This window comes from Antennarius striatus, chromosome 10, assembly GCF_040054535.1.
Source record: "Antennarius striatus isolate MH-2024 chromosome 10, ASM4005453v1, whole genome shotgun sequence".
Classification (NCBI taxonomy): Eukaryota; Metazoa; Chordata; class Actinopteri; order Lophiiformes; family Antennariidae; genus Antennarius; species Antennarius striatus.
Window position 1 is genome coordinate 12221188 of NC_090785.1, and position 14874 is coordinate 12236061.

General features: G+C 38.2%; 4 protein-coding genes across 13 annotated transcripts; 2 read left to right on the forward strand and 2 right to left on the reverse strand.

The window, feature by feature from the left end:
• The first annotated feature begins 93 nt into the window (after nucleotides 1–93).
• On the forward strand, nucleotides 94–1746 carry LOC137602502 (SLC35A4 upstream open reading frame protein-like). The gene is made up of 3 exons (XM_068325300.1): nucleotides 94–208; nucleotides 539–637; nucleotides 1534–1746. Exons 1-3 carry the CDS (start codon nucleotides 194–196, stop codon nucleotides 1729–1731), a joined length of 312 nt encoding a protein of 103 aa, XP_068181401.1. The 5' UTR covers nucleotides 94–193; the 3' UTR covers nucleotides 1732–1746.
• Nucleotides 1747–2239: 493 nt separating this feature from the next.
• Nucleotides 2240–3739, forward strand: LOC137602500 (probable UDP-sugar transporter protein SLC35A4). Its single transcript, XM_068325298.1, has one exon. It carries the CDS (start codon nucleotides 2245–2247, stop codon nucleotides 3223–3225), a length of 981 nt encoding a protein of 326 aa, XP_068181399.1. The 5' UTR covers nucleotides 2240–2244; the 3' UTR covers nucleotides 3226–3739.
• Nucleotides 3740–3767: 28 nt separating this feature from the next.
• Nucleotides 3768–9144, reverse strand: golga6l9 (golgin A6 family like 9). 10 transcript variants are annotated; one of them, XM_068325290.1, is made up of 11 exons: nucleotides 8565–9134; nucleotides 8430–8480; nucleotides 7313–8326; nucleotides 6403–6539; nucleotides 6115–6326; nucleotides 5959–6024; nucleotides 5750–5861; nucleotides 5549–5673; nucleotides 5292–5411; nucleotides 4944–5111; nucleotides 3826–4215 (listed from the first exon to the last, which is right to left on the reverse strand). In XM_068325290.1, the coding sequence occupies exons 3-11, from the start codon at nucleotides 7558–7560 to the stop codon at nucleotides 3994–3996; spliced, it is 1410 nt and encodes a 469-aa protein (XP_068181391.1). In that variant the 5' UTR covers nucleotides 7561–8326; nucleotides 8430–8480; nucleotides 8565–9134; the 3' UTR covers nucleotides 3826–3993. The 10 variants fall into 10 exon arrangements, 9 of the variants coding, with proteins under 9 accessions (XP_068181394.1, XP_068181396.1, XP_068181391.1 ...); XM_068325293.1 differs by having other exon boundaries at nucleotides 3768–3939; nucleotides 4065–4215; nucleotides 7313–9131; XR_011037170.1 differs by having other exon boundaries at nucleotides 3824–3939; nucleotides 4065–4232; nucleotides 7313–9143.
• A 1267-nt stretch (nucleotides 9145–10411) lies between these two features.
• On the reverse strand, nucleotides 10412–14499 carry cd74a (CD74 molecule, major histocompatibility complex, class II invariant chain a). Its single transcript, XM_068325299.1, has 8 exons — nucleotides 14310–14499; nucleotides 13356–13528; nucleotides 13110–13282; nucleotides 12912–12965; nucleotides 12760–12843; nucleotides 12592–12679; nucleotides 11888–12088; nucleotides 10412–11058 (listed from the first exon to the last, which is right to left on the reverse strand). The coding sequence occupies exons 1-8, from the start codon at nucleotides 14396–14398 to the stop codon at nucleotides 11042–11044; spliced, it is 879 nt and encodes a 292-aa protein (XP_068181400.1). The 5' UTR covers nucleotides 14399–14499; the 3' UTR covers nucleotides 10412–11041.
• Nucleotides 14500–14874: the final 375 nt, after the last annotated feature.

The following is a 14874-nucleotide window of genomic DNA, read 5'->3' on the forward strand; positions in this document are numbered from 1 at the left end:
CCTTGATGGGACCTTCTGAAGGGATGAATAAAGTCCTACTCTATTCTCTACTCTCTCAGTACCAAGAAGGGGTAATTTACACTCCGTCCAGGCGGTGGCAGTAAAGAGGAAAAGGTTTTTCTCAGCCGCCTTTACGGAAGAGAAGAAGACGTGGACAGGGCTCAGGCTGAAGAGCTACATCCCAGAGACCAACATGGGAAATGATAAGGTGAGTTAGTACATTCTGACTTTTAGTTTATTCATATTGTTTCTTGACATGACGTGATCTACTGGAGGAGAACGACGTAACGGTTCAGGATGAACCGTCCATCTGAGCGAGGGTTGCCTCTCAATTCAATCAGAATCCATTTGAGCTACTTTATTCAGGTTGCTATTAGCTACAGTAACACGAATTAGGAAAGTTAGAGAAAAACAACATGTTAGCTATTGATACGTTTTCTTTGTATGTTCATCTTAAACAACGTTGCACTGTTGCTGCACAGTATCTCAGTTATCCTCAGTAAAATGCTGCACTATTTCTTGCAATGTTTTAATTTAGGATCCCCTCCAACATCTCAAAGATCTAACGCAGCTAAAGAATCAGTTGGAGGACATCCAGAGGCGAGTGGAAAGCGAAGTGTCGGCAGGAATTCCTCAGGTATGTGGTTGGGTGTCTCTGCACGACTACAAGAAGTTAAACTGGTTTTCACGTCACCTACAATCCGTGGACTGTTACAGACATGTTCCTTCTCCGATCCAAGGAGAACAGGAACACTTTAGGGCAAAACGGAGAAGTTCTTAAGCAGTGAGACAGTATTTTATTCTGATGGGTCAGGTTTGTGTCCAACATCGGTGTTGAGTTAGAGCAACTGTATGTACATACAGTCATTTCTTTTAGCATTAACTCTTTAATTTTAGGAAAAGGCAGTCATAACTTGGTGTATTTCACAAGTATTCCTTGTTCCGATAGGTCGAATCACGTGCAGGAAACATTAATGTTTAATATATTTTTATTTGGGTTTCAGGGAACAAGACACCGTGTACAATATACTGTGTATAATGTAAATTTAAATGAGTAATGTGCATTATTACATTGTGTATTACAATAGCACTGAAGGAGTGGAATCTGAATGACAAACACACAACAATATAACTCAACGCAAAATCCTGATGAAGATTGTGTTCCTCTTAAGCTAGAACAGTTGTGTGGGTGTGGGTGTGTGTGTGTGTGTGTGTGTGTGTGTATGTGTGTGTTTTATAGCTGGAACTACAACATCTCACAAATCCTTTCATGTCTGATGTCTTTGTCCATCTAGACTGTTTGGATGTCTGAGAAATGTTGTTTCAAAGTCAGAACATGAATTCACACATCTGTCTTATTATTTGAAGCATTAATTTCATTTACTTAGAGGTTTTTACTTGAGAGTGCATCTCTCCTTACTTTTTATTTTTGTGTTGGAACTGCCTTAAATATGTGTACTTATGTTTGATTTAAAAAATGTTTTAAACCTTTTTTGGACAATATGTTCTTTTATATTCCTCTTCCTCCAACAGGGAGGCTCAGTGTTGGGATCTCCATTTCTGAAGGGGTTTCTGTCCGGCTATCTGGTGGCCAGGCTTCGCTCCTCTGCCATCCTGGGAGTGCTACTGGGAACCATCACTGGCATGTATGCAGCACAGAACTATGATGTACCCAACATTGAAAGGACCGTAAAAGAGTATTTAAACGGCCTGAAAAAAGGGCCCAAGTAATTTCAGCGTATTGCTTCTGTTCCCTGCAACATTGTGGAGACAAGAGGAGGAAATCTTTAGGCAGTGGCTTCTTTGTCAGGAGCTTGTGATGTCTTAGCCTTGAAGATCTGGACTACAATTATAATTAACTGGAATTTCATTTTGGACTCACTTATTTTTTTGTGAGAATCATTTGTTTCAAGTTTTTTTTTTTTTTTAAATTTAGTATCAGTTGATGTTAACACAAAGTATGGCTTGGTGCTGAGAACATTTCAACTTTGGTCCATTGTATTTCAGTGTGAATTAGTTTTGCTGCCTGGAGCAGTAACACCAAGCTGTTACCTGTGTATAACAGGCCAAAGTTTCTACAACTTGTGTGATTCATACTGCCATTGCATATGCAGAGAATTGAGCTTGAAATTATTTGTTTGATATTTAAATTGTTGAGCTTGATAAAATGAAAAATTTTATACACATAATCTAGTATATAGAATATTTATGAATGAATGAAGTGTAAATTTTGCTTCATTAAAGATGATTGTGATCCAGAATGTGATGCCCAGTTCCCCAGCAAGGATGAGGAGGCAGTGGGTGAAGAGGATTCTGTGGGGTGTCCTCTTTGGGTTGATGGTCCTCATCTATGGCTCTCATGCACCTCTCATCACTCTCACCAAGATTGATGATGAAGTCCCTTTCAACCCTTCATCCTGTGTTGTCATGATTGAGTTAGCCAAACTTCTCATTTCTCTGTTTGCCTTTGTGCTAAGGACAGGAACCTCTTCCTTAAATCATCCTCCAACTCTAGTCCTTGTGGCTCCCTATGCAGTCCCTGCCATACTTTATGCCCTCAACAACAACTTGGTTGTTCTCATGCAGGGATACATGGACCCAAGCTCATTTCAAGTGCTTTCCAACCTGAAAATTGCCTCAACGGCCCTGTTGTACTCCCTCTTCTTGGGCAAGAGGCTCCGGCCTGTTCAGTGGTTGGCTCTGGGACTCCTCATGTGTGCGGGCGTGTTCCAGACATACAGCAGCCTGGATCTAGGAGATACTCAGAGGGCAGAAGCTGAGGAGGGCCCAAGACTTCATATCACTACTTGGGGGCTTTTTCTTGTTCTAGTATATTGCTTTATTTCAGGCCTTGCAGCAGTGTACACAGAGATGGTGCTAAAGAGCCAGAGGCTGCCCCTGAGCCTGCAGAATCTTTACCTGTACGTTTTTGGGGTGGTCATTAATGGATTCTCCTCCTTTTCTTTCATAATAAGTGAAAAGAGCTTTCTGGAAGGATATTCAGGGGTTGTTTGGGTTATTATTGCAGGGCAAGTGGCTAACGGACTCTTAATGTCTGTGGTGCTCAAACATGGAAGTGGAATCACCAGGCTCTTTGTCATTTCCTGTTCCATGTTAGTTAACGCTTTGCTCTCCTGGGCCATTTTAGGCCTGCAGCTCACACCTATTTTCTTTCTTCCTGTTTTCATGATTGGACTGGCAGCTTATCTTTATTACAGACAGTAAAATGTTGACTAAATTAACCACAAGGCTACTTGAACTAAAAAAGAAGTGTTTTGTGTTTGACATTTTTTAAATGTTCTTACAAAGCTTACTCTTATACTTGATTTATAAACTTGCAGTCATGTCAGCAGAAGCCTGATTTTCCAATTTACATTAGACTTTGGAGATGGAATTCACAACCCTGCTGCAAATTGAAATAATTCAAGTCTTGATTTCTATTATTCATGAAGCATTTCTGAAAATTGCTGCTATTGTCACTTTGATGGTATTTTTTATCTGTAGTGCATTCTTTGACAATACTGTATTATTTCTGACTGTAATAAAACTTTAAATGTGTGCTGTTCATATCCAATAAATTGTAAACCAAAAATGTATTTCTCATTACTAACAGGGCGTACTAATATGAAAATGTAATATAAAGTCATATGCTCATTCATTTTTTATTCAATGGCCTTTTTATTTTTATTTTGAATCTTATTACAACCAGGTTATGAAGGTTAACAATGCCCCTGCCTCCTTCAGACCCCCCCCCCCACACACACACACACACATACACAACTAACATAAAAGTTAAACCAAATGTAAAATACAAATGATAAAAATAATGAAAATAAATAGTAATAAAAGAAATAATACATATACTCATTCCTCATGGTGATGACATTTCAGCCTTAGGATTGCCTCGAACAGCTAAAGTATCCTTCAACTCTGCCAGTGCTGGAAAAAGAAAGAACTGTTTCTTGGCATTCTTGTCACATTCACATTAAGAAGTTATGTGAATGTGTAAGTTCCATTAGTGATCAAACAGCCAGGGAGGTTGAGATGAGATGACAAACACTGACCTTTACGGAGTTGTTTGTTGTCGGCCTGCAGTTGCTGGTTCTGAGCAGAGAGATAGATGGCATCCTGCACTGCCTCCAGCAGCACTCTTCGTTGTCTGCCCTCAGACATCTTCCTCTGCTCTTCACTCACATGATGAAACACTCTGAAAACCTAGAGAGCAACAAACACTGACAAATAAGACCTGAAGATGCTTCTTTACTTTATCATTTATCAAACAACTACAGTTTTACTGAACAATCCCATGGTTGTAATGCATTTTATTTAACATGCTATATTTCATTTACGCATGATACTAGAAGAGTAGTTCATTTTGGCAATGTGTTGAATTTGTGCTTCTGGTTAATCTGGTAAAATTCCCTGCGTATTTTTGGGGACTGTAAGTTGCTACCAGTTCTGCTGGTTTCATGTATCTGATGCCGGAGACTCATACCACTCTCGTAATTCAACACAGATTGCAATTTTCCACAGATCACTGCATTTCAGCCAATTTTATTTCAAATTAATCCAGTTCTGTGAATTGTATACATCTGTGAATTGAGAAAATTTGGGGGGCAGTTACGTACCCTATTTCTATAGTTATCAAGAATACTCAATTTTGCAATGTATTTTCCACAAAGAACATGGAAATCAAACAATTTAAGTGCATTTGTCACCTAACTGGCTAACAGGCACAGGAATGTGTTGCACTTGAAATCAAAATCACGCTTCAGCAGCTAAGGTGTATGTAAATGTACTGTATGTAGACAGGTCCACTTACTCTATATACCTACTGGTGAAATACATTAGCAGAAAATGACTCAAAATGTAAGATATATTGTCTGAAGCAGCATCTCACTAATCGATCAAACTTTCTTCACCTGAGCTGAACTATTCCTCACCTGCAGGCTCTCCTCTCTGAGACGTCGCAGTTCTGTTTGATGTGTGTGATGCTGATTCTGCAGGTCTTTCTCAGCCTGTTGGGCCTCAGTGCGCAGAGCCTCTATCTGCAGCACAAGGACATGCCTCTCCCTGGTCAGCACCAGCAGCTGTTTCTGGGGGTCTTCTGTCTAGCAGGAGGAATAGATGGAACCATAAAAAATGCCAAGAATTAGGTTGCAAATGCAGTGGTTACCGCTGCCCTCCATAAATACAGCCTTGCATTAAGTTTTTAAACTGACTCAGCATCTTCAGCTAAGATAGATCACAAACCAAATAATGTTAAAAAGCAATGCATCTCATTATCTCACCAGTTCCTGTGCCAAGTCTTGCTCTATTTTCTCCACCTCTTGCTGAATTAATCGCTGACAGTTCTCTTTAAGTTGCCTCCTTCGTTCCTGCGCTTCTTTATATTCTAACTGAGACGGAACCTTAAATAGGCATTGTATTAGTGTGGCTTTCCTACTTATACACATACAAATATTATTAACAAGTTTAAAAGGGTATTCAGATGAGTAAATGTTCAAAACTCTATTTTGGATGCCAGGAGTTGGATGAATTTTGTTACCAGTGGATAGAGGGCAGATTTCACTGCAGCAGCCCCGTTGTTGAGCTTCTCCTCTCTGAGAGCATCTCGTAGCTGCTGGATTCTTGCTACTCTCTTTTGGACTTCCTCTGCATTCCCTTTTCCATCTTCAGATATGACACAAACTCAACATTATTGCCTCTACATTTTTGTATAAACACTTTTCATATTGCAGCATATTACCTCTGACGTGTTCTTCCATTTGTTGCTTCAGCAGGTCTCGTAAATATTTCATTTTGTCTGTGCCTTCCCGATGATCACTGTTGTGCCACTTGCTATTTGGCAATAGGTGACTCTGCCACATGAGTGCAAAACATGGTGCACATTATGTTGGATGAACACATAATTTCCTATGATGTCAAAGTTGTGAGTGAAAACATTTTCAGTGGAACCTGCGTTTTGTCTTTTATATTCTTTGACTTTTCCCTTCTCTTATCCCATGACTGATTTTTCACAATCTGTCGGTGAGATCACATCATTTATTCTAGCTATGAGCTTGTTGAAAAAGTGTAACATTTTGTTGTTAATGATGATGGAAAATTATTTACCTGCAGATTGTTGGTCAGCTCTGCCAGCCTGTAGGTGTTATGAAATTCATATCCCTCCTGTGACATCATTCTGGTTCTTAGGTCCATTATGCTGTATCTGATCTCTTGTTCAGCTGCTCTTGGACACCAGCGATTTGGGGTGGCCCTGGTTACCAAACATTTGGCTTTCTGAGCCAAAGCTAAAGCAGATGGAGTCTCGTCATCTAGAAGACCTGGTGGATGAAAGAAGTCATTGCTGGCTCAAGGAATTATGGTTGTTGGGGTTAGTCTACCCAAAGGACCAATTACCTTGAGGGTGGATGCAATAGATGAGGACTGTCCTCCTGTTTCCTGTTACTGAGTCCTTTAAGAGGAAATCAAGGACTTTCTCATGTGTTGTACCTTCATTTTGGGTTTGGTCCAGAACCTTTACCAGAGGGCTGACCCTATAGAGCATTATCATTTACTGACACCTCATACTGTATACTGATTTTGCTGTTAATGTGCAAGAAATAAACATATTTCGAAAGCAGGAAGCAAAAAACTTTTTAATAAGTGCAACTGTTCTGCTACACAGAAACATACACATGAACGAATCTATAGGGGAAATAAATGTACTGTATATGGGTACATTTCAAAGGACACGGACATCTCTCGAGGAACTTTGTCTCTGCAAAGAAAAACTGTGTTATCTTCATTTTTAATGTTAATTGATTAATAGTTACATCATATCCAAATCAACATTTAGACTTGTCATAGCAGGAAAAGTACAGATGTTACTAAAAACATTACAAGGGCTCTGTTCAGTTTCAAAATGCCCCAGTAAGTCAGTGGGGAAGAGAAACCAGAAAACTCCAGGAACATTGAACTGAAGCATTGCACCTCTTTCCCTCCTGTGATATGTCAAATTGGTCTGTTGTAGTGGTCAAATCTACAGTAATTCTAAAAATACCAAGGAAAGGCCTAAAAGTATTTGCACAGTTTAAAGCATTGCTTTATCCTTCAAATAATCTTCAGGTTGAACTACCAAACAACTGACAAATGGCTGAATATACAGTAATTCAATATGTCTGAATAAAGCCTTAGATAAAGAAATTTTGGTCTAAAATCAACTAGCGAACAGAACAGTGCTTCAGCGTTCAGCCAGATATTAGGACTGCATTTTAGGTCCTCTGACCCATATAATAGAAATCTGACTGTACATGGGTGAGTGACTGACCCCCTGAGGTCTGTCCTGCTGGCTCCCCCTTCCAGGCAGAAGAGTTGCAGGCTGCAGCGGTAGACCTCTGACTCCACCTCCTCTAGGTGAGGTTTCCATTCGACTGTCACTGAGAACATGGAGCTACAGCTAACATGTAGACATAACAACATCCCGTGAGTGCAGGAAAAGGTTGAATGAAGAAAAAAGACAGGCACACCAAGTGAATGAGGTAAAGAAAAAGACTTTGCTCTATTCTGGTAGAGCATTTCGATTAACCCCTTCAAAGTAATTCAGTTAATGGATTAGTTTACTTGACCAACCTGCTGTAAATGGAGCCTCCACCAGCCTTAAGAGTCTCCTTACATGTCTCATACAGACTGTAGGCTTCCTCTGCTGAACACACACAAACCTCACATAAACCGCCGACAAGACTGAGAATAAAGACAAAGAGTAGTACTGTAATCAGTTCATTCAATTAAATGTACAACCGCTGATGGAAAATTCATTGATATGCATTTGTATCTATGCTGATTAAACAGTTGTCACTCTCTGGACTCACTTTCCAAGGACAGGGTGTGTTATAAGTTCTAAAGTCTCTCTACTGGGGTTTAGGAGATCCACAGCACTGCCATCTGTGTAAAACTGACATTCAGAAGTTAAAAAAAAAAAAAAGAAGTTATCCTTTCCTTTACTTTGTCTGAAATGATTTTTGACTATTGTACCGAAGGACAAACCTGCAGGAACGACACAGAGACAAACAAGTGTTCTTTGGACAGTATGCGACTAAACAGATTTGTCAAAACCTTAAGCAATCCAGAGAAAAATTGTAGTGAGTAAATCATAAAACAAATCAATAAAGTAAAAATTGATGTTCATAAATCAAAGTTTTGTTTCGGGCTTCACCTGTTTGATGAGACTGTGATCAATCAGAGTCCTAATATTCTCTGTGGAGGCTCCACATATCAGCAGAGCACCATTATAACCAATGGATATGGATTCAGTGAGAGACAGCAGGAGCTCTGAGTTGAAACTCTGCAGGATTATGTTAAGAATTTTAGTTTCCCAGAAATGTACTTGTTAATTGAAAACCAGCGGAACACAAATCAAACGGAACAATCACACAGCTCATTTGTACCTGTATGTTGTCAGCCATTACTACCTGGTCGAAGCAGAAAGACTTTGCCTCCTGATTGGAAAACAAGTGTACAAATTATCAGAAAGCAGTTAACTGAATATTGATTCAAGCAGTGAGTGAATTCAAATGGGTTACCTCATCCTTTCCTGATTTGTAGTCCACACCATCCCCTTCCCTAATTACCACAAATTCGTTCACTTCTGTGCAGTAAAAAACACATTAAAATCCCAAACCGCGACACAGCAAATTCACTGATTTGACATTTTTGTCTTTGCTTTACCTGGAACAGGAGCAAGCACGACTCCAACTCTGACTGTTTCAGCTCCCTCGCACAGCCGGAAAGACATTATTTTTAAAAATATGTTAAATTATATAAATCAGTCTTATTACCCAACTGTTTTGTCTTGATGTGGTTGTAAAAATGAGGTCCTCTAAGCTGTGTTCATTTTAGCCCTGGCCTTCCAGTGTGAACTTGTAGCATGGCGACCCAGTCATCCAGGTTTAATTTCACCTGAGTTATTAATGAGTTAGAATCCACTTTCACTGTGCAAGTGATCAGGGTGTCTTTACCAAGGCAGGGAGAAAACTCAGGACTGAGGCTATAAGCAAGAGTAATTCTAGTTTTTAGATCATTTTCCAAGAATGTTGTTATTATGGCATTTTGGAATATGTAACACAAGAGATTAAATAAATTAAACAGTCCTGACAATTTCATTTGATTAATCGTGTAGTACAAAAATACTGGAATGTTTAACAATGGTAAGATAACATAAGAATATACAGTAATTCATCTTTTATTCAGCTTCACTTTCTAGTAAGGCATTTTTTGAAATGGAGTTATAATGAATTTGTGCTTTGTTTGTTGTTAATTAATGATTGAACCAATAAAGAATCAATAAATGTCTACAGACTACAAGAGTACAAATATACATTCCTCAATAGTGGGACACAAGGTTCCCAACACAGAGGGGTGACCTGGGACTAAAACAGTACTGACATGGAATTCAGTTAATTTATTCAAATACTGCACTTAAAAGCACGGTTGAGGTACTTGAGTTTTTTAATTTTATGAAAGTGACATCCATTGCGGCTCCATTTAATTTCAGATCCCAATCAGAAGGGGAATAATGACTCTATCATATTTGTCTAAAAACTTGTGATATCAATTGCCATACTTTTAGATTCCAAAATATGTATTACAATATATATTACAAACTATCTCCAATTTGAAGATTTAAATTTCTCTAATAAAAGAAATATGTTCTTCTTTATGTGTTGACAAAACTGTTCAACCTCTTCAGTAAAATAATCCCATACAAAAACACAAAAAAGATGACTATTGTGTTTCTGAGCACATGAAAAGTTCACCTTTATGAGAATCGCCATCTCACTGAACATGATGGCCTGTTGTAGACAGCACAGCCATAAATACACTAAAATGTCCAATATTAGACATCTACAGCAATGAAATTAATACGCTTTAAAACCAAAATAGGATACATTTCTATGAAATGAGTATTTTTGATATTGATGTTAATACATATATACGTACAGTGCATACCTTTGCCACCACTGACAGAAAGCAACCTGGTTTTCTGCTTTTAATTTGACAACTACTTACAAATTGGCATGGCCTCAGTTAGGATGTGCTTTATAACCCGGTAGCGTTCATCTGATCTTGTTTGGGGATAGATTTTACAATCATTTATAAGAAAGAGGGATTTAAAGGAAATAATGTGCTAACAAGGCTATTAAAACTAATACAGTACATATTTAGTCTCATGAACTATGTATTAGTTCATGAGACTAATACTTACTCTCATGAACTAGTCTCATGAATCTAAAAACTGAAAGAAGTGACAAGTTTAGGGTTAAAATTCAGTTGAATTCATGCAAACTTTTCTGTGCAGTTGTTACATTTTAGAACATCTTAGATTAGAACAGTACCATGAGAACATATAACATAGTAACAGCAATCCAAATAGTTTCCCTAGGATAACTTTATTTTGCCTTCTTCATAGAAACACCTACATGAACATTGCACAGACCCCAATGGAGACATTATGGTCTAAATTATTCAGATATACAGCAAACCTATTCCAGAAAAGAGGCAGATTGTCTTTTTGTTAAATATGATTTCTCAATGGTGAACGCATAAAAGTTTACCTCACTGCTATTAATGTCTCAGAGATGGTCATTGTAAAATAGCTTTCTTCAAGTCTAATTATTAAAAAGATACAAAGATAGAAGGCACATAAGTCTGGAGAAGCATCACATGAATCGTTGTTTTCAGATAAACATGATTAACATATAGACTTTATTAAACTGTGGATAATGTGAGCATCTAGGATATACTGAATTTTAGGATATCCTCAAAACCAGAAAAATACAATAAAAAGATAAAATATCAAGAACAATCAATTTAGCAGACCAGTGTAGATTTGATCTCACACTGCCAGAAAAAAATTGATAGAATTAAGAGATTACAGAGATTAAAACAAAAAACCAAACAAACAAAAAAACCAAACACATTATTTATAGACTTGAACCAATCAGCATCCAGTGTAAAATGACCTGAAGGCCCACTGAAAAGAGACACCCAGCACCTTCCTTTATTTTTGTTCCAGTACTGGAAAAAAGAAAAAAGAAAAAATTTGTACAACAAATAACAGTTAAACACACAATAAAACACATGTGACTGACTGCCCTGTAGCTTGAGCTGAGAAGTTTGAGGAGAGGTAGTGGAAATATGTTCAACAGGCCCTCTCAGATTTTTCTCAGAAGGCCTGTATTCTATAACTCTGATAAATACCAGTATCACATCTAAAGAAAAGAAAACCCCAGGCTTAAATACTATCAGATTCAACAGTTATAGTTGCTAACTGGGTTTGTGGTCACTGCCAGCTAGACTGACCACTGAATTTAGATATCTGTTGTCATAGATCCATTATATAACACTGCCATTGTTCTTTGGTTCATGGCTTACCGAGTGGTAAATTTCAATTTTGATCAGGCATTTCACTAAAGTGCATCCTCAGTTATTTTCAGTGTCGAAATTTGTGCAATTTTGAAGATATTCGATTTGATTGAGGAAGTTGTAAGTGTTGTAGGGATTTTTTCTTAGTATTGTGGGGACCAATCACTGGATGGATAGAGCTGCTCCTCAGCTGTTGAGAGCTAGGGAGATCTGGAGGAGGACCACGGATAGAGTTAAGCATCTGTAGGAATAAACCACCAGGTTTTGCTCTGACTTAATTTCTTTTTAAACTTTGAGATTGAAAATGGATATAATTCAAATTGTCTTTATCTCTCAACAACATTAAAAAAAACTCCCCTCCTGTACACATGGTTTTATTTTTCCATCTGGTTCTACCTAGAAGTGATGCCCAATCCTGCCTAACAGCATGATAAACATTTAAACTAACAGAATTAGAAGTACTATATTTTCTTTAGCACACCTTCAGTACAGTTGGGGCGGCCGCGAGTGACAGTGCCCTCGATGACTTTGCCAGTTTCGTCCACACACCAGCAGTGTCCAGTACTATCCCAGCACTGTATGTGGGAGTATTTTCCATGCTCATCACACTGGGGCCTGAAAGACCCATACCTACCGGTTCCATGTGCTGCCTCTGTCTGGCATTTGGTCTTGATCAAAGGGGCTAAGGAGTAGATAACATGAAGACAGAGATGCATAAGAATATTTATACTAATATGCTGATTTGATAGAAAGGACAGGCCTGCATACAGTTAGCTTGGTGTAGCATAAAAATTGCGGAACGGGAGATATAAAGTTATGTTATGATGTTAATTGTCCTGTCTTCAAGACAAATGAATAACGCGCATAGTTATTTTTGGATAAGGTATTTCCAAATTCCATGTAATTGATGCATGCATGGAATTGATCTAATATTTTTAACCCTTTACACAATTTAACATGTCCTATGATTAGGGGGAAATTAACCGTTGGTCTTTGTGGCATCAAAGCTATGATAATACCACTGAAAGTTATTAAAAAGTTTGCTTACTCTTATATTACAACCATAAATATTACAACCACAATCATTGAGCCCCAACTAAAAGTATTAAAAATCTAATACTGTATCTAATGTCAGTGTGAATCAGACCTTCAGCTAAAAGGGTAAGGAATGAATGTTACAGCAACCTGAAGCAGTTGGGGCTAGAGTTGAGTATTGGTTTTGTGGCTGTTCTGTACGTGTGATCAGCCAGTAATGCATCCACAACTCAAGGCTCTGCAAAGTGCAAGAAAAAAACATGACAAGATTATTTTTTAATGTTTGTAGTTTGTGTACATAAGTGGATGTGGATTTACCAGCCTCTCCTTCTCTTCCATCTGTGATTTCAAGCCTTGCAGGGAAGCCAGGTTGGGTTTGTTGAAGGGTGGCTGCTGGGAATCCTGAAAAAAACATGACCAGAGCTTAGTGCCTAGGTGGCATTTCCAATGATAAAAGTTCTCCAACATACCAGAGGCAGATCTTTCAGCTGTTTCGCCAGACTGAGAATAGTGTCCTTCAGAATCTGACAGAAGGAAACCAAGGTGTCATATAGAATCAGTGATTTTATTCATTATACGTGATCAGGACAATATCCTGAGTCCCAAACAAATGTGTGCCAACTAGACATAGAGAAAGTATCTTTTCCATACGCCAGATGTAAACCTACAGTCATGGGTGCTTTGGTTGTCCTGGTTGTCTTGGTTGTCTCGGCTGCTGTCGTTGTCTTGGTTGTCTTGACTGCTGTCAGTTTCTCGTTTGTCTTCTTCAAGTCTTCTGAGGGGAACTGTGCCAGCAGAATTTGATTGTTCATGGGGGCGTGCACCTTCATTGAAGATTCAACTGTGATCGAAATAAATGAATGTCATTGCAAAAATAAAAGAACATGTACGGCTGAATTATTGTTTGTTGTTACCAGAAGCGGCGGGGCGGTTCAGCTGTCTTCTCAATTGCTCCGAGTTTGTCTTTATCACACTAATCTGGTTCGTCTGTTCAAACACCATGTACATAGCAAAGACCTGGCTGCCCACCAGTAGACAAGCCAGGGTAGTCAGGCCTGCCACCTTCAGAGCATGACTGTTGGAGCCTCTGATAGAAAGAGAAATACAGACATGAAAATATGCATATGCTGAAGAGGATGAAAAAGAACAGGCAAGGTAGTATCTCGTGAAGTTACTCTGATTTCCAAAACTACTCCTTATGGCATGGCTGTTTTGATACTGTGCTCAGACTGTCACTCAGAATCTGTCCATATGTAATCTAACAGTGTGGTGGAAAAAGTAAATCAACATAGGAAACTTATTTTTACTTAGATTGATAATGGCACATAAAAAGCATGATACATTGTCAGCCTTTTTCTTGTATTCAGCCAATCCAAAGTGAGGATCACTTGTTACTAGGCAGACAACTTTCCCTGGTGTAAGGAAGTTCAAATCTAACCAACTACTTTTTGAAATTCATTTTGGATTTACAGCTTTGAAATTACTTTAAAATTAAATTATTTACATTTAGTTAAACTGCAAAGGTGAAAGGAGTACTAATGAATGAATGATATGAATTATCATGAATTCTATGTAATTAATCATATCTAATACTAGAGTGATTGTTATCACATAAAATGACAAGATTATTATTGTCAGTATTGTCAGGGAAACAGTCTTATAAATACCTTTGATGTGGTATTTTTAAAAAATCTTGCAGTAGAAAAAACCTTTGTTAAAGTACGTTGGTAAATTATAATGTATCTAAATATAAATTATTTCCCAGTTTTTCTTATTGATTAATTATGAAACAAAAACAACAATGACATTATGGTGTAGCTGAACAAAAAATTATTATTAACTAAAGATATATGATAACCTCTCCTCACCTTCTGGGTGTTGCAGGGGCAACTAGGACTTCTTCACTGCCTGTCACATCACTACCGGCCAGGGGAGCGTTTTCTGGGATGTTGGCCATCGACTTTAGAAGTTTATCTCAGCTTCTTCAAAAAACAAACGTATAAAAGTAGGACAGAAGGTAAGTAGTCTTTGAGGAAGGACTACCAAACAGGTTTATGAAGAAAGTGAACGGGTATGGAAAATCCCAGCACTGTGGGAGGGCTCTGATGTATGCTGAAATGTGATTGGTTGAAATGATGTCACCATCACTTGTTGTTACAGGCAGACAATTTTGAATTTGTGGGTCCTTGCATTTTATGACACTGTGAATACCTTATTCTCATTCTAAGGCACATGTGTCAAACTCAAGGCCCATGGGCCAAATGTTGCCCCCCACATCATTTTATGTGGCCCACAAAAGCATAAAAGGTCAGAGTGTCGAAACATAAATAGGTCAAAAATGTGCCGTGAGCAAAACTACATTTCCTACAATGAAGTAATTAAGCCCATTTTAACTCAAAAAAGTTTGAACAAAGTTAATGTCAAAACTTGTGG